Genomic DNA, 23,187 nt, shown 5'->3' with positions numbered 1-23,187 from the left:
ATAATAAGATCTGGTGCCCTCTTCTGGCCTGCAGGCATATACACAGGCAGAACACTGTATAAATAAATAAATAAAGAAATGAATGAATAAATAAATAAAATATTCTCTAATTGTGTAAATTCATATACTATGTATTCAGCAACTATAAAAAAAATGAGTGACGGATATGGACGAATACTCAAGGTATCTTAACTAAAAACACAAAACTTAAACCACAAATTAATTGCTATATATGTATGGCTTCTTTTTAATTAAAAACAAAAGTGATCATATACATTCAAATAAAAAAGTGAAGTCCTCTTGAGTGTTGAGGGTAGAGACATGCACCACTGCACCCAACTGAGACTACTTTTTATTTTTATTCTTTTTTTTTTTTTCTTTTTGAGACAGGATTTTATGTATTCCAGGGTGCCCTTGAATTCAGTATGTAGCTGAGGATGACTGAGCTTTCCCAGGTGTTAAGGGTGAACCCCCCAAGCCTGCTTTATGTGATGCTGGACAGCAAACCCAGGGCTAAGCAGCTGCTAGGCACCTGTAACAGCTACTTACCCAGCCCAAGACATTAAAAAACAAAAAACCCTGCAAACTTAATGCTGTGATGTCATGCATGTGCTTGTTTGCCTAGTTCAAGATCTCATTCTTGCTCTAGCTTTTACAACAGCCTATATCTGCTATAGTTTTCTTTAGCTACTTATTCTCAACTTTTTTGCTTGTACACATCAAAGCACATCTTGTCCTAAAAACAACAAACTGGAACTGGAGAGATGGCACAGAGGTTAAGAGCACTGGCTGCTCTTCCAGAGGGCCAAGGTTCAATTCCCAGCATCCACATGGCAGCTCACAATTGTCTGCAACACCTGTTCCAGGGGATCTGACATCTTTATACAGACATACATGCAGGCAGAACACTAATATATATAAAATAAAAACAATTGTGTGCACTCGGGAGGCAGAGGCAGGCGGATCACTGTGAGTTCAAGGCCAGCCTCGCCTACAAAGTAAGTCTAGGACAGCCAAGGCTACACAGAGAAACCCTGTCTCAAAAAACAAAAACAAAAAGAAAGTTACTGTGGTTATAAATACTAAAACTGTGCATAAATTAACAAGTACTTAACACTATACTGAAAAATACCAACTTTCTAATTTAAAAATTATGTTGATTACATCATTAACCAAATAGTGTGACTTTATCATAATAAAAAAGGTATGATAGATAGTGCGCACCTTTAATCTCAGCATTGAGGAAGCAGAGACAGGGACAGGAGGATCTTTGCCAACCTGGTCTTCATAAGGAGTTCAAGGACAGACCCAGTTACATAGAGAGAGCCTGTCACAAAAACAAAAACAAAAACAAAAACAAAAACAAACAAACAAAAAAAAAACCAAACCAACGCAAACGTTCTAAATGACCACTTTCTAATTATTTCCTTTTATGTGGTCAAGACCACATAAGGTGAGTTTTGCTGTTACTGTCCTGACCCCACTGAGGACTCACAGACCTCCAAGAAGCTTTGTTCATACTAACACACACACACACACACACACACACACACACACACACACACACACACACTCACTCACTCCCCCACTCACTCACCCTCCCTCCCTCCCCCCCCCCTCTCTCTCTGTTTTCCCAGACAGGGTTTCTCTGTGTAGCCTTGGCTGTCCTGGACTCACTTTGTAGACCAGGCTGGCCTCGAACTCACAGCGATCCATCCACTCCCACCTCCCAAGTGCTGGGACTAAAGGAGTGCACCACCACACCCAGCATTCAGACTAACTCTCCACAGACTCTCCATTTTCTGGCAAGCCTTTCCAAGACTCTTTGATTCTAGGAAACTATTTGAGATACATCATATAAATGAAATTAGACAGTAGTTATCTTCCTGTGACAGGCCTATTTTGCTTAACAGTGTTCTCACAGCACATCCAATGTTACTGCATATTGTAAAATATCCTTGGTTTTAAAGGTTGAGTAACATTCCAGTGTGTGTGTGTGTGTGTGTGTGTGTGTGTGTGTGTGTGTGTGTGTGCGCGCGCGCATTGTTTATCCATTCATCCATCGATAAAAGGTGGATTATTAAAATGGGTGTGGTGGCGCCCGTCTTTAATCCCAGCACTCAGGGGGCAGAGGCAGGTGGATTGCTAAGAGTTCCGAGGCCAGCCTGGTCTACAAAGTGAGTCCAGGACAGCCAGGGAGCCTTACTTACTTTGGATAGTTACTACTATGACCATGAGAGAGTCAGCATCTCTTCAAGATACAGCTGTCAGCTTAAGGGTCAGGAGCCTTATCAATTGAGCTACCCAAGCAGCCAAGTCGGAGAAGGCTGCTGCAGAGAAGGATGCAGCAGGCAAGAAAGAAAAGAAGCCTGTGTCAAGAAGCTGAAGTAGCCTGCAGAAAAGATGGCTGCCTGAAACCTACCACACGCACAAGGAAAAAAGCCTGCTGGATAAACTATTAAAATGTGTTTCATTCCATAGAGCAAACAGAGACAAGCCTATGTGAATAAAAACCTAATCAAAGATTAAAAAAAAAAAAAAAAAAAAAAAAAAAAAGATGCAGCGGTCTGTGGCTGAGAACACAGCTCAGTTTTTAAAGGGCCTTCCTGCTCTGCAAAGGACTCTCGGTTTATCTCCCAGTAGGAGGTTTTAAAACTCTCCTGGGTCAATAACTGCAAGTAGAATTTCTGAGCAATACACTAGCTCTACTTTTTAGAAACCTCCAGCTTGTTTTCTACAGGAACTCTATTATTTTACATCCTGAGAACAGTCATTACAAAGACTCCAGTCGTCTACCCACCTAACACTTCGTGTTTTTTACAGAGTAGCTGCTAAGGGCTGAATACAGGACCTTGCACAGGCTTAGCAAGTACTCTACCACTGAGCTGCATTCCTAGCCTTGTCTTATTTTATTTTTTAAGGTGTATATGTGTAAATTTGCGTGAGTTTATGCGTGCATGCAGGAGTCCCCAGAGACCACAAGAAAGCATCAGATATCATGGAATTGGAGCGGGAGGCTGTCCGTAACCACATGGGTGACAGGAAAGCTAGGTTGGGTCCTTTGCAAGAACAGAAAGCTCTCTTATCACTGAACCACCTTTCCAGCCCCATCTTTTTGCTGCTGCTGTTTTAAATAATAAGTAGTTTTAAAAAAGATTTATTTATTCATTATGTATATATACAGTACTCTAGCTGCAGTGTACACCTACACTCCAGAAGAGCGCATCAGATCTCATTACAGATGGTCATGAGCCACCATGTGGTTGCTGGGAACTGAACTCAGGACCTCTGGAAGAGCAGACAGTGCTCTTAACTGCTGAGTCACCTTTCTAGCTCTATAGGGGAGGTGAGATATCTTAAGTTTTTACCTGAATTTCCTTAATGGAAGAGACATCAACTTCCCCTCACACATTTGCTTGCTAACTTCTGTCTTCTCTGGAGAAATCTCTCAAGTCCTTTGCCCATTTTTAATAAAGTTATTAGTTTTTCTATCAATTTGTAGTAACACTTTATGTATTTTGGAAACTAATGCCTATAAATAATGGTAAGCAAATATTTTCTCCCATTCCACAGGTTGTTTTTTCAGTCTCTGCTGTGCAGAAGTTTTAAAATCTGATGTAGTCACATCAGGTGTGCTGGCTCACGCCTTTAATCCCAGCACTCGGGAGGCAGAGGCAGGCGGATTGCTGTGAGTTTGAGGCCAGCCTGGTCTACAAAGCGAGTCCAGCCAAGGCTACACAGAGAAAGCCTGTCTCGAAAAACAGAAACAAACAAACAAACCTGATGCAGTCCTGCACGTCCACTTTCACTTTTGCTATCAAATCACGATGCCAAAACCAATGTCACACAGAGTCTCTCTACAGTTTACATATATACTACTTGAAAAATAGATGAAGAGGAACAAAAATTATTTCACCTTTACTATCCTAACTTATTACCTGATTTCCCATCAAAACATTCCAGGCATTTATCAACTCAAGAATGCCTAGTTCCAGTTTCTGTTTCTTTGTTAAACATGTATATAATTGGTATGGGAATGTTCCCAGGCTCCTAAAACCAGGGTTTTAATGTAGCACCATTTGTTCAAGCTCCTGATACCCAGATCGTCCCAGCTTAGTTTTCCAGCTCTCAGAGATTTCAGAATAAGTTTTGAAATCAACAACTCAGAAAGAAAGGAGGTTCCCAGTGAAATCAGAAAGCTCCATAAAGGCACCCTGGGAGCTAACTACTATTTCATATATAAGAAACCTTCAAGTGTTGTTTTATCTTTACAATTGAGGTATTTGGATTCTTGTAACAGACAATTTAATTTACACCCATTTTCCTACCTGTAATTCCTAGATAACGGATATATATATATATATATATATATATATACACATACATATACATACATATATATATATATATATATATATATATATATATATATATATATATATAAAGCCTAATATTTAATTGTTAGGTTACAGAAATGTTTGCGGTATGGCATAAAGGGCAGTCACTAAGCAGCAGGGGTCCTAACAACCAACCCACGCACAGAACTGGAGACATACATTTCTGCAGATGTCTACACCTTGAAAATGTATGTGTATCTGATTTAAGCAGAAAAGTTATGGGTTGGCATAAACAATAAATTACTGTTCTAAGCCATGTAACATTAATTTCTACTTGGTAGAAAAAAAGATACAAGTAAAAAATGAGTCAAAAGCAGGGCAGGGTAGCATACACCCTTAATTCAAGCATTTGGGAACAGAAGCAGTTTCTCTGAATTCCTGGCCAGCCAGGGATACACAGTAAGTCTCTGTCTCCTGCCACCCGCCCCCCCACACACACACAAAACTCAGTGAAGGCTATATCTGTATTTACAATCCATCTTGACCCTCTATTTTATATTTTTAAAGATTTATTTATTTATTATGCATACAGTGTTCTGCCTGCATGTATGCCTGCACATCAGAAGAGGGCACCAGCCAGGAGTGGTGGTGCACGCCTTTAATCCCAGCATTCAGGAGGCAGAGGCAGCAGGCGGATTGCTGTGAGTTCAAGGCCAGCCTGGTCTACAAAAGCGAGTCCCGGATAGGCAAGACTGTTGTTACACAGAGAAACCCTGTCTGAGGAAAAACAAACAAACAAACAAAACAAAACAAAAAACCAAGAAGAAGGAGGAGGAGGAGGAGGAACCAGATCTCATTATAGATAGCTGTGAGCCATCATGTAGTTGCTGGGAATTGAATGCAGGACCTTTGGAAGAGCAGCTAGTGCTCTTAACCTCTCAGCCATCTCTCCAGCCCCCACCCCACCACCTATATTTTATTTTAAAGTCAGTTTAACTCATCCTTAAGTTCCTTCCATAAGGCAAGAATTATGTCTACATAATATGACTAATAAATTCGAACTGACTTATACTAGTAATTTAAAAACTACACAAAATTGTAAGAGGTCTCAGAAGTCATGCTACTCAAAAAGCCCCTATGTTGTTTTCTAAATTATCTGTATTACCTGTAGGCCTTGGTTAACCCGGGGCGGGGCCGCTCTCAATCCTCTAACTTAACCTTTCATAGTAGAGCCTCAGGCCTGGGACCCCTGCCTCAAGCCCATGTACTTGCTCATGTTCTTCATCTGAGCTGAACTCTCCACCCACGCTCGGCCATGTGCTTGTCCTCCAGCCAACCCATGGCAGCCTTCCTCTCTTCCCTTCAGGTCTCTCTCCTTTCTCCTCGTGGCAGTCCTCCTTCTTCCCAGAATTCCTTCCTCTCCTAGCCCTACCTATATCCTGCCCTGGCCAGGTGGGATGGCTTTTTATTAAGCAAAAGGTCAGTCACAGAGACAATAAGCAGTAATTAGCATCAAAATACATCAGACCATCCCCCAACACCCCTAATTTAGAAATCCTTCTCAGCAGAGTGTGATCACTCATGCCTGTAATCCCAGAATTCCAGAGGCTGAAACTGGCAGAAATATGAGACCAGCCTGGGCTACAAATGAGACCATCACCACCACCACCCCATCTCAAAAGTAAATAAGTAAATAGTTAAAATCACTTTGGGAACTGGGCAGTGGTGGTGCACACCCCAGGAGGCAGAGGCAGGCAGGTCTCTGTGAGTTCGAGGTCAGCTTGGTCTACAAAGTGAGTCCAGGACTACAAGAAAAACCCTGTCTCTAAAAAAATATAATAAAATAAAATAATACAAAAAAAAAAAAATCACTCTGGGAAGGGGAATACTCCTTATTCCCAAACTTTTAGGCAACATTTACAAAACACAGCTCAGTAAAAAATAAAACAGAAGCAGATGGTAAGGAAAGGAAGAAAGTAATCTTCTCTAACCTGCTTTTGCGGACAGGAAAATAACCTCTGCCTAGACTTAAAATAATGAACTCCTCCTCCTTTGGATCTAAGGCTCCCATTGTCCAATTCAAACAACAGTTCCTTAATTTGAAAAGAGCCTCACCTGTCATTCTCAGGGAACCTGGATCCTAGGGGATACAAACTTAGAAGTCATTTTAGCACCAAACTTTTACTTGAAAATTTACTAAAGATGCTGACTTTCAACTTTTTCTATATGTCTGGAATGATAAGATCAAGGACTAGAAAGAGAACAAAATAGGTCCCAAGTTCTGTCAAAATTCACAAGCCTCATTAACATGTTTAGACAGCTGTTTATGTGTATGGGTCTTCTGACTGCACGCATGTCTTTGCATACCATGCATGTCTATGTCTAGAGGCCACAGTAGGTGTTTCAATGTCCTAGAATTGGAGTTATAGATGGTTGTACCGGGAATCAAACTTAGTTCCCCTGGAAGAACAGCCCCAAGTTTTTACAAGTAGTATACGCTACCTATGAGACAATAAAGAGCAGTTAAGAATGAACAGAAAACCAGAGACCAGGAAAAGTGTTTCTCTGCTAGGTGTGCTGGAGCACGCCTTTAATCCCAGCACTAGGAAGCAGACTCATCTCTAGAGTTCCAACCAGTGTTAGCTACATAGGGAACTCCAGACCACCAGGACCACTTAAGAAGGCCCAATTTAAAAAGAAAAAAATTATAGTCGGGAGTGGTGGTGCATGCCTTTAATCCCAGCACTCGGGAGGCAGAGGCAGGCGGATTGCTGTGAGTTCGAGGCCAGCCTGGTCTACAAAGCCAGCCAAGGCTAACACAGAGAGACCCTGTCTCAAAAAAAATAAAAATTAAAAAAAATATATACGTGTGTGTGTGTGTGTGTGTGTGTGTGTGTGTGTGTGTGTGTGTGGTCTCACTAAACAGTCCAAATTAGTCTAGAACTCAATTTTTTCTGTTCCCAGGCTGGTCTTGAACTCATAATCAATCCTCCTGCCTCCATATGTGGTGCCTGTCCAGTGAAAGATACTTTAAAGCCATTAAAAAGAGTAAGTTTTAGCCGGGCGTGGTAGCACACGCCTTTAATCCCAGCACTCGAAGGCAGAGGCAGGCGGATCGCTGTGAGTTCGAGGCCAGCCTGGTCTACAAAGTGAGTCCAGGATGGCCAAGGCTACACAGAGAAACCCTGTCTCTAAAAACCAAAAAAAAAAAAAAAAAGAGTAAGTTTAAAGGAAGTTAGAAAGAGGTTTTAAACTTAAATGTAGAAACAAAAATACTTAGAATCACTCCAGCAACATTAGTTCTTGGAGTTGATGCTCAAAAGTCACATGTCAAAGTCTGAAATATTTTTAAATCCCTAAATATAAAAAGATGTCCACCTTGAAACCAGTTAAAGTGTAATTTATATAACATTAAGTATATTTATTTTCATGGGTAACAATTTTCGGGAGGGGGAATGGAGACAATACTGGAAACTGAACTCAAGACGATTGAGATATACCTCCAATTCTCTTTTCAAAGTTTTATTTTTAGACAGAAACTCCCTAAGTTGCCCAGGCTGACCTTAAAATTTTAATCTGTCTGTCTTGGCCTTCTGAGTGAATATGGTTTCAGGCACTGACAGGTAAACTTTGAGGTACTGGAAATATATATACTTCTTAAGGGCTAGAAAGCTAGCTTAGTGGATTAGTACTTGTCATACAAACATGCAGGTCTGAGTGCCAATCCCCAGAGCCCACACAAAAGCTGGACAGACAGACAGCCTGAACACCTGCAAGTCCAGGATTCCCACAGGCGGAGGTGGACAGACAGCCTGAACACCTGCAACTCCAGGATTCCCACAGGCGGAGGTGGACAGACAGCCTGAACATCTGCAACTCCAGGATTCCCACAGGAGGAGGTGGACAGACAGACAGCCTGAACACCTGCAACTCCAGGATTCCCACAGGCGGAGGTGGACAGACAGCCTGAACACCTGCAACTCCAGGATTCCCACAGGAGGAGGTGGACAGACAGCCTGAACACCTGCAACTCCAGGATTCCCACAGGTGGAGGTGGACAGACAGCCTGAACACCTGCAACTCCAGGATTCCCACAGGTGGAGGTGGACAGACAGCCTGAAACACTGCAACTCCAGGATTCCCACAGGTGGAGGTGGACAGACAGCCTGAACACCTGCAACTCCAGGATTCCCACAGGCGGAGGTGGACAGACAGCCTGAACATCTGCAACTCCAGGATTCCCACAGGCGGAGGTGGACAGACAGCCTGAACATCTGCAACTCCAGGATTCCCACAGGCGGAGGTGGACAGACAGCCTGAACATCTGCAACTCCAGTATTCCTACAGGTGGAGGTGGACAGACAGCCTGAACATCTGCAACTCCAGTATTCCTACAGGTGGAGGTGGACAGACAGCCTGAACATCTGCAACTCCAGGATTCCCACAGGAGGAGGTGGGGCCCAGTCAATCCCAGAGGCTTGCAGGGCAGCTAGTGCGTACAAATGGGAAAAACAACAAGAAAGGCAGAGAGAGGGTGAGGACCAACACCAAGAATGTCCTCTGACCTCCACACATATTCACACACAGAAGTGCACACCCAAGTGCCACATATGTACACACATGGGGGTGGGGGACTTAGAAAGTCGGGAGGGACAGTGGCACACATGTTAAATCCCAGCTACTTAAGTAAGATTGCTTGAACCCAAGAGTCCATGGCCAAACCAGGTTTCATAGTGACCCCTGACCCTTAAGGAGGAGGGGGTTGGTGAGTGTAGGGGGGTACAAAACAAATGTTTATAGTAATCATGTCTATGGCGTAACCCAACTATTTTAATACCAGTGTGGCTATCTGCAAAAATGAAAACAGAGGACATGGCATCTCTTCCCCTATTTTGGGGATTGTTAGCCCCAGACTGAAATGTCAAAGTAATAGTGACATAATCATGAGAAGCCAGGCTCACATGTCTTCAAATTGTCCTAGCTTCCATTTCTTGTACATTTCTTTGGGGAAATACAACAATGTATGTTGATATAAATTCAAAAGGATTGTGGACATGTGTGTACTAACTCATACATATAATAGTGTTCACTGACATCTAAACATAAAAATGATTTCTATGTCTGTCTCTAGGTTCAACTGCAGAATGGATAAGCTGTAACTTTTTTTTGTTTTGTTTTTGTTTTTCGAGACAGGGTTTCTCTGTGTAGCCTTGGCTGTCCTGGACTCACTTTGTAGACCAGGCTGGCCTCGAACTCACATTGGTCTGCCTGCCTCTACATCAGGAGTGCTGGGATTAAAGGCATGTGCCACCACGCTCTGCCTAAACTGTAACATATTTATAAGAGTGTATAAAAATGAACAAGTTAATGCTACAAGCCACTAACATGCATAGATGAAGTGTACAGGAGGTGATTTTCTTTCTTTCTTTCTTTCTTTTCTTTTCTTTTCTTTTTTTTATTTCAAGACAGGGTTTCTCTGTGTAGCCTTGGCTGGCCAAAGTTAAAAACACGTGCAACTAATCCAAGAGTTGGGAGCAGTAACAGAAAGGCCTTAAAGTGAACTTTTAGGATGCTAGCAATATTTATTTCTTGACCTAGGTGTGGTTACACAGCTCTTAAAGCACATTTTGCCAGAAGGCATCGAATTGGACACTTTGTTCACTCAGCGTACTTTGATTACAAGCCTGATTTCTAAAAGTTAACAAAAAATCATTTCTGTAACGTATACATTTGTGTGTGTGTGTGAGAGAGAGAGACAGACAGACAGACAGACTGACTGACTGACTGACTCTAAGATCCAAATGTCCTTTACCAATTCCATTGACTAATCCATATGTACTAATCCTCAAACCAAATCAGAGAGGGGAACCTTAAGAGAGCTGACGTCAGAAGTACATTAGGAAAAGCTGTGCACACAATGTGCTGCTTGCAAGAGACTTTTTTTCCATTCTTCCTTCCGCTGAATCACTGATTTTTCACTTTCTGCTTCAACCTGGGCCTAAAATATTAAAATACCCAGCACTGAAGATTCTAACCCGGATTACTGCTCAATTACTCAGAACTGAAGCCAGGCCTCTGGAGAAGCAGGCAGTGTTCTGAACTGCTTGCTGAGCCATCTCTCCAGCCCTAGACTATAGATTCTTAAGAACATGCTCCTAGCTGGGCATGGTGGCCACGCCTATAAAACCAACACTCGGAGGCGGAGGCAGAAAGGATCTTTGTAAATTTCCAGGCCATCCTGGTCTACAAAATGAGTCCAGAACAGCCAAGGCTACACAGAGAAACCCTGCCTCAAAAACAAAACAAAATAAAACCAACAAACAAAACAAAAAGAAAGAAAAAGAAAAGAAAATTTCATAAACTCTGAACACCAGGCAAGATTCTTCTAAACTCAAGTGGAGTTGGCAAACTAGTAAAGACTAATCTAATTCAAATCAGATGGTTATATTAAGATACTACAGAAGTAACGCCAAGGGTTGAACCCACATTGGTGGCCAGTTAATTCCAGACCAAAGAAAAACCTTCAACATAGATCCTTCCACAGTCTAGCTCGGACATCTGGAAAATAGTGTTGTTCAATCAGGAAAGAGTGAAACTAAGATCAACTGAAAAACAACTTAAAGCACAAGCTCTTGCCTCTAACTCTACTCCTCCTATTTTTCCTCTTGAAAAAAAGGCGCACTCAGGAGGCAGAGGCAGGCGGATCGCTGTGAGTTTGAGGCCAGCCTGGTCTACAAAGCGTGTCCAGGACAGCAAGGCTACACAGAAATCTTGCCTCCAAATACAAAACAAAATTTAAGAAAGAAAGAAACAGAGGTAAGCAAAAATCATACTGAACCCACACTCACTTTAACATACCTCATTTAGGGTGTTTTAAAATAAACACACACAATTAGTGTCCCCTTGAAACTTATTCTTGGTATCTACCAAGAGCCAAGTAAATTATGTGAAGGAAGTTAGTTGATTTCATTTCTTTGTTCTCTAAGATTAAGTTTAAGCACATCTATTATATTAACCAAATATTAAAGCAACAACAACAAACTTCTGTTAAGGAAAGCATACTCGGTTTACAGGCCAGTGACCATGAGCTAAAATGGCTTCACATCCTTTACTCTTAAGTTATGAGTAATCCAGAGGAAATCTACCCTTCTTTGTACTATAATTGCTAGTGTTGTCATCTACATGGTAAGGAAAAAACCAAAGCCAGTATCAGGGCAGAGCCTTCCCAACAAGCCCACAAGTGACACAGAACTAGGACCACATTATTTGGAAAACATGAAGCCACGTGACTCATTAATGATAACAAACTAATGTACCCATCTCCAAAACATAAAAAAAATAAAAAAAGATCTGCTTGGATAAAGGACAAATATGATAGAAGCATTCACCGGAACATGTTCTGGCACCTCTCTTTATGTGGATCAATGACATAAGTCAATTTAGAAATTGCTTTTTTGCTACTTCTTATGCATAGAAACTGTGATCCTTGTTTGTTCTGTAGAAAAATGAATGAATGTACTTTCCAGAGGTGAAGAGTGGTTAACTCAGATAGTATTAAGAAAGTGGCTGCCATAGATTAGTACACAGCACAACAGTAATGCTTACTGATCAATACAATACCGATTTCTTGTTTCCAACTTAAAAACAACAAACAACAAAATAAAACACAAAAAAACAAAAACAAAACCAGGGCCTGGAGAGATGATTCAGTGGTTAAGAGCACTCACTGCTCTCCCTGAGGACTCAAGTTCAATCCCCAGCACTCTTATCAGGAGGGTGACAACTGGATGTTAATTTAGCCACCTCCAAGGGACCCAAAGCCTCTGGCCTCGTGAGCACATGCAGTCATGTGCTCACACCTACATGCAGATACATCTACAAGTAACAAAAAAATTAAACCGCAAACTAACTCAATTCACCATATTTAAGATTACTTACTTACAATTAAAAATCAGTGTTACTGGGGGTGGAGAGACGGACGGCTCAGCACTTAAGAATAGCTCCTATACTTGCAGAGGACGCAGGTTCAATTCCCAGCACCCAGACGGCCCACAACCACCTGAAACCTCAGTTCCAGGAGATTGAATGCCTTCTTCTGACCTTCATGAGCACCAAGCATGCAGGCACTGCACACACATACATGTAAGCAAAACACTCAAATCTATTTTCTTTAAATAAAACAAAACAAACAAACAACAAAAAACAGAACAGCTTTAAGGAAAAAAAAAAATCAGCGTTGCTCTGCTCATCCCAAGTCATCTAGAGCAAAACTTCTGGCTCTTGGAAAGTCTTTCGTGTCTCATGGACACTTACTGTAACCTTGAAATAACTCACAGGCTGCTTATTTTCCTTCCTTTTTTTTTTTTTTTTTTTAAAAAAAGACAGGTCCTCACCATAACCCTGAGACCAGCCTGCCTCTGCCTTTGCCCCCTGAGCATTAAAAATATATGTTACTATTCCAGGCGTTGAGTAAGGTATTTCCAGCATTAGGAAAAAAATTAAGTCCCCAAATGGCTAACCTACATAACAAGTTCCATGTTAGCCAGAGCTACATAGTAGACACCCTGTCTCAAAAACAAAACAGAACAGAACTGTTTAGACAGAAAACTGTGCCATATATAAGCCTTTTCCTTCTTAGTATTCCCATAAGGCAGTGTAAGCAGTTGCACAGCACTTGCATTATTATGAATAATCCAGAGATTACTATGGCAGGGTATGTGCAATGTATATGCAGATTCTGTACTATGCCATTTTGTAGGAGGACTTTAGGACCCAGACTTTGGTACAGTGGGTCCTAGAAGTAGTGCCTTCCCACAGGACACTGCAGGACGAACCCTGAATGCTGCCAAATCTGAGGTACGGAAGGCAGACCCTCACTAAGAGAGCACCTGCTAGTGGTGCCTGCCTTTCCTAATAGGAGAGGGAGGGAGGGAGAATGAAGTAAGTCTTTTTTAAAAACCTACTTGTTAGAATATCTATAGCACACCTGCAATTTCTTTTCCCTATATTTCTAGGAAAAAAAAGTTTATAAGAATAAAAAGGCTGAATTCTGTGGAACAGGTTGCAAAAGCTAAGTCCTCTTAGAATTTTAGAACAAGCATGTATGTATAGGCAAAGGAAGTGCGTTCGGTGTGCTAGACCTATCCTGTCTTGTTTACTGTTCTAAGAGTCAGGAAACGGAAATAACTCTAAAGCTATCAACTGAAGGAGTGAGTGGTATACACACAGGCACGCACATCTGTCAGGCACAAAGTGGGACAAGCCAGGCACAGAAAGACCAATGGGTGTGTGGAATCTCCAAAGTTGGTCTCGTTGATGCCGGGAGCAGAATTAATAATACCAGATGTTGAGGAAAATAGGCGGGAAGGTAGGATGAGGAATGGTGGGTCAGCATGCGGTTACAGCTTTAAGAAAAGAGAGAACTAAGCACTGATGTTCTATTACAGTAGAGCAGCTAAGAAAACAGTTATGTACTACGAATCTCAAAAAAGTTACAAGAGCCGGACTGGTGGCGCACGCCTTTAATCCCAGTACTTGGGAGGCAGAGGCAGGTTGGTTGCTGTGAGTTCAAGGCCAGCCTGGTCTACAAAGTGAATCTAGGACATCCAAGGCTACACAGAGAAACCCTGTCTCGAAAAACAAAAACAAAGTTAGAAGAAAGGATTCTGCATGTTTTCAAAAAAGAAGTTATAACCATTCAAGGAGAGACATGCTTATATGATGCCTATCCTGATTTGAACTTCACACAAAATATCCATGTACTAACACAGAGTACCCATACATATGTTAATTAAAAGTATAAGATGTAGCCAGGTATGTGCACACCTTTAATCCCAGCACTCAGCGGGCAGCAGCAGGTGGATCTCTGTGAGTAGAAGGCCAGCCTGGTCTACAGAGTAAGTTCCAGGCCAGTCAGGGTTACAAAATGAGACCCTGTCTCTAAATGAGCAAATAAATAAAATATATGAACAAAACAAAATCAAACCCCAAATGTTTTCCAATTTCATTAAATCATGGAATATATTATCCAACTATGACTACATGGAACACATATTTTCTTTTAGTTTTTAGTAGTACGTGAAACCACAAACTAAAAACTTTCAGAGTAAAACAAAAAGCCTCCTTATAGTTCTAAACAGCAGACCATCGCAGGCTGCATGCTAACCCTGCAACAAGCCCGTTGGCCCCTCCCCCTTTCCCAGTGTAGCCTAGTACAAATCCTGCAGGTGAGCAGCACAGAGGCCTGCAGGGACTCCACCTAAGCTTCGACTGCACTTCAGACACCGTTCATTACAAACAAGAGAAAATGTGTATATGTGTACAAAATAAATACACATATTTATAGATATATATTCAATATCATTGCCAATTTTTCATTCTTGTGGGTAAAGAAGCAACTAAAAAACAATCTGAAGGAATTTTTGTTTGAAAAATAAGTCTTTAACTGTATTAAAATTTAAAATTTTTAAAGCACATCATATTAAATTAATTTTATATACAGTTGAACTAATTTCTCTAAAAACTGTGATTTCCACTTTGATTTACCACTTGACAGTTGTCTGAACCACTATTATACAACTTTAACAAAGACTCGTGTAAGAAGATCATATTCATCAAGACGTAAAAATAATCACAATCGCAATAGCGTTAGGTCATTAATTCCCTTATAAAAATCATTTAAAATTTCATTACTCATGTATTTAATGTGTGAATGTGTGGTGTACGGGAAAGTCAGAAAAATCACCTAAGGGAGTTGGTCTTCTCCTTCCATCATGTGGGTCTCGGGGATGGAGCACTCAGAGACAGGCCATCAGGCTTGGTGACAACTGCTTTTACCCGCTGAACCAGCTTGCTTATAAGATTATTAATTACAGTATATATCTAAACAAGTATTAATAATAGATTTTTCTCAAGCTAAAAATACTCTATATAACCCCTAAAACGTGGGTGAAAAGGGGGCAGGGGGGGGGAGACAGAAAGATACAAGTGAGGGGAATAACAACCTGGATATAATCTGAATAAAATTTTTTTTTTAATTTTTAAATAAAAACTACTTTTAGGTGACTGATGAATGTAAGAAATGTACATTTTAAAATGCAATGAAAATGCTAATCTAAGTTTCTCCCCTAAGTTTTTTCCCCCACAAGCCTAGCAAAATCTTCCTCATTTTTGTCTTAATTCATCTTAACGTTTTATTTATTGTGAGGCCATTTATTTGCCCTCTGGAAAGACTCACACTATTATTCTCCCCCAAGGCTTATCAGCAAGTTCGTATCCCCTCTGTACCAATACTGACCCTCCAGAACAGCTCCTACTAGCTACTACACAGCAACAACCCTAGAGTGCATTTCACTTACCATTTGGTTAAGTACAGAATGAAACCGTGCTTCAACATCTTTGTCAGCTTTTGAACAATTAAAAAAAAAAAAAAAAACCTGACACTCTGGCACATGACCATCAATGACCAAGATGCCCCGGAAATAGACTTTGGTAATAAATAATTTAGAATAAATATAGAAAATGCCCAGGGTCTACCTCAAGTAGACTGGAAATTGTAACAATTGGTGAGACAGAAATACAGAAAAAACAAACAAACAAACATTTAAAACACACACACACATACAATGGGAGTGGGTTGAGTTTGGCTGACAACTTTCAGTGATCTGCTATTAACATATCAGGACATCTTTAAAAGCCTTACTACCAGAATAGAATCCTTAACCTTAATCACCAAACATTTTAATTTTGCTTGTTTTCCCTCCCTAGTGTCAATTCTAGAATACCTGATAATTATTAGAACAAACACCAAACAAGTCTGGTACATACAAATGAAAGGTAACATGAGAACATAATTTTTTAAAATTTGTCAAAAATTGGTCAACATGTATCAAAGAATCATTAAAACATTTTTACCAACCGTGTTGCAAAAGACCTCTAGCTGGCTTGAAACATCTCCTTCTCGGAAATAACATACAGCAAACTGCTTTCTCAAAGACTATTCTAACAGTGACTAATGCAAACCTTTCAAACCGTTTTTTCAAACTAACAATTTCCTCCATCCGATAAATATTTTGCTCAAATACAATGAAACAGTTAAGGAAAGAATGTACAATTTTTAAAAACTCATTTAAACGCAGCCTCCTTAATCAAAGGAGGTGTGACAACCAGCGCAGCGCATGTAAAATTAACCTTAATCCGCCAACCAAAACACGCAAAATGTCTCCTAACAATTCTCCTCCTTAAAACAACCATACACAAAATACCGTGCTGACTTACATCCCACTGCTCATTAATTAAGAGACTAGTTATGTTTGGAGATCAAGGTGCAACGCTCTCATCTCACAAACCTCCCCACATAACCACATTATCCAAGCAAAACCAAACATTATTTTTGCTCAAGCTAGAATCCAAGCCCGGGGAGCCTCAGCCCTTAGACAATGGTGGTTACCAGACAGCGCAGCACAGTTGGGTCCAAATGACACATTTCACTAGGCCTTGGTCACAACACACACATACGCGCGCGCGCGCGCACGCGTCTACATACAGATACACACACACACACGATCCCAAGGGGCCCGTTCTACGGCAGGGGTGCTCAAACCCACCAGGAGATAGAGGGGAGCACCGCGGCGTAGTGGGGAGGGGAGGAGAGGGGACGACACAGCGGAAGGGTAACTGCACTGCACACGAGGGAGGGGGCTGGAAATGGCCGATGGTTTTTCTATTTATTTATTTAAAGGTATTGAATTAACGGGTCCTTCTCCCCCGGGTTCTGTAACTAAAGGAAAACTGCGCAGCAAACACCGTGGGATTGGGAGAGGAGCCGCTGCTCCCCTTGCCCCGTGACCTGGAGCGGGGTACACACAAGTTCCCTAGCCAGCGCCACGGACCACTCGGGGCCCCCTCTCCCCCTCCTCCAGGGTAAGGAGCAGCCCACAGAGAAGGGGAAAACAAGTTCCCCCGCCAGCCTCACCGCCCCACGCTGCCAGCAAGCAGTCCCCCCACCTACCACGAGAAAGGGGGGAGCCCAGACCGAGCCAGGCGGCAGAAAGGGGGGAAATCCCACCCTCTGCCCGCTCCCGGCCGCCAACAGCCTCCCGTGGGGTGGGTGAGCCAGCCGGGAAGCCCCAAGGAGGGGTGGGGACGGAGGGTGCCGGCCCCGAAACCAAACAAAGCGCGGCCTGAGCCGCAGCCCGGGGGAATCGCGCAGCCGCGGCTTTTCCTGCCGGCCAGGCCGGGCCAGGCCCGACCCAGGCGAACACTGCGGCACGATGGGACCCGCCTCCGCTCGGCCGCCGTCTCCCACCCCGGGCGCGCCGCCGCCCCCGCCCGGCCGCCCGCCCGCCCCGGCCTCCCGGCCCCGAGCGCGGCCTTACCCCTCTCGCCGGCGTTGTTCCGCTCCTGAGGCGGCGGCGGAGGCGGCGGTGGCGGCGGCGGGGGCTGCTGCTGCGGTGGCGGCGGGGGCTGTTGCTGCTGCTGCTGTTGCTGGGGCGGCTGCGGCGGCTGCTGCTGCTGCTGCTGCTGTTGTTGCTGGGGCGGCTGCGGCGGCGGCTGCTGCGGGGGCTGCTGCTGCTGTTGCTGCACCGGGCGCGGCCGCGACACTCGCCTGGGTCTCCGGTTGGCGGCTCGGACGGAGTTCATTTGCCGGGCTGAGGTGGCGGCGTTGGCGGAGGGACACACACACTCACGCGCGCACGCACCGCGAGCTCCGGGACCGGGGAAGGGGGTGGGGAGCGGGGAGGAGCGGGGCGGCCGGGGCCGGGGGGCCGGGGGCCCGGGCCGGGTGTGAGCCCCCGGGGCCGCGGGGAGGCCGGGGCACGGCCGGAGCTGGAGCGAGGCCGGCCGGCCAGGCCAGGCGCACGGGCAAGGCCGAGGCCGCCGGGCGGGGCGGCCGCGAGGGACGCAGACGGAAAGACGGGCCGGGCGAGAGAAAGAAAGAAAGGGCGTCCGTCCGCCTGGGGAGCCCGAGGCGAAGCGCGGCGGCGGCGGCGGCGGCGGCGGGCGAGCAGACGAGCCGGGCCCGCCGACTCCCGAGCGGCGTCTCCGGCGGCGGGGGCAGTGGGCGGGTGATCTCGGAGAGGGCGAGCGGGGCGGGAGCGCGCGGGGGGCGCCCGGCTCCTCCGTTCCTCTTCCTCCCCCCCACACCCCCTGAAAGAGCGCCCTGCGAGGAATTTTCTCTTTCTTCGGCCTCTTCTCTCTCCTCCGCCCCCCTTCTTCCCAGCGAAGGGGAAATGAGTGTAAAGGGAGGAGATAGGGGCAAAAAGAGGCGTCGTCGTTCCTCCTCCTTAAAGGAACCTTTCCTCCTTAGCCCCAGCGCCGCCGCCGCCGCGGCTGCTGCTCCGTGGCAGAAGGAGCCATTGACACCGCCGGAGCCTCCGCTCCAGCCCAGTCGGTCCCTCCCCGCCGTGGGGCTGGCCGGGGGGCGCGGGGGAGGGCCGCGGGTGGCGGGGGAGGGGCGGTGGGCGGGGACGGAGGGGCGGGGATTCCGGCGGGCCTGACCAACGGGAAGCAGCCGTGCAGCCTCGGAGCCAATGGGGCCTCCTCTCTTATCGCGGAGTCCCTTCCTCCAACGCCCTGCTTCCTCTCTCGGGTTTCCTTCTTCCCCCCGCGGAGGAGGAGGTGGAGGAGGAAAGAGGAAAGGGGGAGTGTGGCAGGGCGGGTGATAATGGGGAGGTATCAGGGCATATAATGGAGCTGGGGGTAGGCGAAGGAGCGCCAGTACGTAGCGAAAATTCTAGGAGAGGAGGTGCTCGGATGAAAGGGCGGGGGCTGCTGATGTAATTGGGAGAAGTGATTAATCCTGCTTTTTGGCGTTTCGGCCTCCCTCCGCCCCAACCTTCACCTGGTTTTCTTAAACAGAAAGTGGAGTGAAGGAGTCAGTCTTTGGTAACTCGGAATTTCTGTGCTCGGTAGGTTAAAACTCTCAGCTGTAGGGAGCGCTACAGGCTCCGTGCCCTTTAGTCAGGCTGAGGGTATTCGCGAACCTTAAGAGATCTGCTTTGACTGAGCTTAAAGCTTGAGAGTTTGGAGTCCCGTGCCAGCTTTTGTCACCCAAACCCTCAGAATTTCGGAAAAGTGGTGTACATAATCTTCTGGAAGAAATAAAATGTGTGGATGTTGTGATTGACTTTTCTTTCTTTCTTTTAGTAGGTCCCACTAAGTCAAAAAAAGATAAACTCCCAAGAGGAATTATCTTCTGTGTTTGTATCTGGTCCCTTAGCATAGTCTCTCCCCAAGGAAAATGTGTTTCTGTCCCCTGGCTGCCGTTGTGATGACTGAAATGTACTCTCACTCTTTACATTATGGCCTAGCTGCTAGTTTACCTCTGGATTCCCGTATTTTTGGAGCTTTCAGTGATTTCCCACGTGAAATTCATTGATTGCTTTCTAGGCTTAAGATTGATCAGACATTACAAAACTTGATAAAAAGACTGACAGAGAGAGAGAGAGAGAGAGAGAGAGAGAGAGAGAGAGAGAGAGAGAGAAGCCCAAGGATAGTCAAGCCTGGATTGTGCTGTGTGAGTCCCAGATGTCTTATGTGACTCTAGGCAAATCGCTTTTCTGAATGTCAAACATCCCTCCTGCTATTTAAATAAAACTTTATCTTATGATACACAATTGCTGTTTTTCTTCTTTCTTTCTTTTTTATTTTTTTATGTGATTTTTTGAGATACTCTCTTTTTGGTCAGGAAAATGGAGACTCGGCTAATCTTTTCAAAACCTATATGTGAATACAGCTATTAGAAAAACAATTTGAAGCCAGGTAGTGGTAGCACACGCCTTTAATCCCAGCGCTTGGGAGGCAGAGGCAGTTAGACCTCTGTGGGTTCCAGGCCAGCCTGGGCTACAAAGCACCTTCCAGGACAGCTACAGCTACACAGAGAAACCTTGTCTCAAAAAATATTTTGAGGGGCTAGAAAGATGGCTCATCCCTTAAGATGCAGGTTCAATTTCCAGCAACCACATAATAGCTCACAACCATCTGTAACTCCGATTCCAGGGCATCTGTCACCCTCTTCTGACCTCTGAAAACACAGACTCATAGTTGGTGCACAGACATACATACAGGCAAAAACACCCATACATACACACTTTTTTTTTTAGGGGGGTGGCGTTGAAACAGATTTTCTCTGTGTAACAACTTTGGCTGTCCTGGAACTCATTCTGTAGACCAGGCTGGCCTCGAACTCAGAGATCTGCTTGCCTCTGCCTGCCAAGTACCGGGATTAAAGGCATGCACCACCACTGCCCAGTAGCTTTTTTTTTTTTTTTTTAACCCCAGTTTGAGTCATAAGTAGCTTATGCTATATTTTCAGACTTCTGAGGGCTGAAGCAGAAGAATGGCAAGTTCTAGGTCATCCTGGACTGCCTAACAAGATCCATCTCTACATAAACACATAAATAAATAGTATTTAAAATGTTATGGCTGTTAACTAGGTAAATATAAATAAACATTTGTGTTTGGCTTTAAACATTAAGGGAAGACTTTTTAAAATATGGAAAAATAGCTTATTATGATTGCCTGTGTTGTGTGGGCACATGTGTGCGATGGCATAGGTCTGGAGGTCAAAGGACAGCCTGCAGGGAAGAGTTGGTTGTCTCCTACCATGTGGGTTCTAGGGACCAAACTCATCTCTATTTTCTGCAAATTTTAGCCTCAGACCCACACAGCTCAATCTTCTACATAAATACTATCTTTCAGATTTTGTTTCATAATTTATTGATTCCAAAGTATGTTTAGGGGTAAGGAGTTTACACAAAGTTATAGATGTTTTTTTTGCATGTCCTAGACTTCTGAATCAACCGCAACATTTATCTGGCCAATGAGGGCAGCGTGGCTTGTTTCTAACATAGCATTTCTTGTTCTCCTATGGCAACTTCCCAATACATAAAAATAAGTGTTTTAAGAAAAGAAACACTCCTCCCTTCCAGACAGGGTCTCACTATGTGGTCTTGGATGACCTGGACTTCACTATGTAGACCAGGCTGGTCTTGAACTCACAAAGATCCTTCGACTTCTGTCTACTGAATACTAAAGGCACGTGCCACCTCTGCCAGCCCAGGATCACCCTTTTCTTATACACACAGTGACTGAGGGATGGAGAGGTTTCACGGCAGGAGGACAGGACATCTAGGCTGCAAATGCCATCCCTCATTTTGTTCTCAAGTATGGCCTCTCCCAGGAGTGCCAACCCCAAAGGCAAAACTGGTTGCTTCTATCATTTTCGAGATAGTATGCAATTTCCTTTCATTGTAATTCATTTTGAGGTGTTTGTCACCTTCCTCCTTTCCCCTCCCCCACGCTGCTACAATGTCTTTGTACTGAACTCAAGTGTCCATAGGCCCGTTTGTCCTCAGAGTGGCACTGTGCCTTCCCACTGAAATGCATCATCCTTTCTGGGGTTCCTGAATCTCCGCCCCCCCCCCCCCCAGGCAGGACTTGATGAGGCAGGGGTCTTGCTTTGCCCTGACTGTGCCACCACCAGCCAGGGACATGTTGTACATGCTTTGAGGCTGAAAGCAGCACTCAGAGAGGCCTTGGCCTTTTACAGGCATGCCCAGAAAAGCAACCCTTAATCTCAGGCCCCTTGAGCTTCTGTATGTACGTGAAGCTGTCAGCTACCTACCTCCAACTTTTCTTTCCACCATGAAAGGGCCTGGAAAGTAAATCAGCTCTGCCCTGTTTTCTTTCCCTGGGCTACAAAGGATGGATTTCTTTTCTTTTGGAAACATCCCTTATGTACTGCATTTTCTTTTCTTCCTTTTTTTTTTTTTTTTTTTTTTTTTTTAGATACGATCTATGTTGCGGTTCAGTCTAGCCTTGAACTTACGTCCTTCCTGCCCCAAGCTCCGCAGTACCGAGAGCACAGGCTCCTCTTCACGATGGCATTTGCTGTGCTCCGTTTCTTAAATGACGTGATGAAGTATGAAGGAGAAACTAGTTTAACAATAATAGATCTTTTGGGAGATATTTTTTTTTTAAATATCCTATTCCCGTGTCGCTGGTTTAGACATATTTTTAGTTTATTTCATGGAATTAAGCCTTAGAGTCTTGTTTGTACAACAGTGTTCAAAAACATCTTAAAAGTGTAGATCTCGGAGCTTTTGGGGTGGGCTTTGGAGACCATTTAATCTCATTTCTGTATCTGACAGACTGCAAAACTGAAGTACGGAAACAAGAGATGATGGCAGTACATCCCAGTAACTACTGAAGCAACAAAGCCTTGCCTGTCAGTCCAATACACTCTCTATCCATCCACAAGGATTGCAAACATTCAATGCATCTGGTAACAACAGAAAGATTCCAGACGGTTTTTCATCCCTCACCAGACCTGCCTATATTAGCAAGTGATCCTGACAGCTGTCACAGAAAGTGTGAACTAGCTGGGTGTAATCCCAACACTCAAGAAGCTGAGGTGGAGGAAGCTGTGAGTTCAAGACTGTTGGAAGATACAACAGTCTGGGCTACAGAGAGACTCTGGTTTGTGTCTGTGTGTGGCAGGGGGTGGGTGAGGGCAGGTGTGCTGTGCCCCAGTGTGTGTGCACACAAAGGCCTGAAGACAACCTCAGGTGTCTCTACCATCGCTGTGCCACTCCTTTGAGGCAGGGTCTCTCACTGCACTTGGAGCTAGGCTGAATGGCCAGGCCAGCGCAAGTGCTTCGACTGCTGTGCTTGCCTTCCGTAGCCCTGGGATTACATCTGGGCATAAGAAGTGAACCCAGCCATTTACGTGGGCACTGGGCTTGAAACTCAGCTTCTCACCTTATTCAGCAAACACTTAGCTACTGAGACAAATCCCTGGAGTGGGGGTGGGGGGTACAGGGGGAGAGGGGGAGTTGGTTGGTTGATT

At 44.4% G+C, this 23,187-nt stretch overlaps 1 protein-coding gene across 2 annotated transcripts in view; it reads right to left on the bottom strand.

The window, feature by feature from the left end:
- Positions 1–18,083, bottom strand: part of Fbxo11 (F-box protein 11) — an 83,223-nt gene extending 65,140 nt beyond the window's left edge. For both annotated transcript variants that reach the window (XM_051157683.1, XM_051157744.1), the window contains exon 1: positions 17,714–18,083. In XM_051157683.1, the coding sequence (XP_051013640.1) occupies positions 17,714–17,978 (265 nt within the window). In that variant the 5' untranslated portion in view covers positions 17,979–18,083. The remainder of the gene's footprint in view (positions 1–17,713) is intronic.
- Positions 18,084–23,187: the final 5,104 nt, after the last annotated feature.

This window comes from Acomys russatus, chromosome 1 (genome assembly GCF_903995435.1).
Source record: "Acomys russatus chromosome 1, mAcoRus1.1, whole genome shotgun sequence".
Lineage (NCBI taxonomy): Eukaryota > Metazoa > Chordata > Mammalia > Rodentia > Muridae > Acomys > Acomys russatus.
This window is presented reverse-complemented; position numbering and strand designations above follow the sequence as displayed.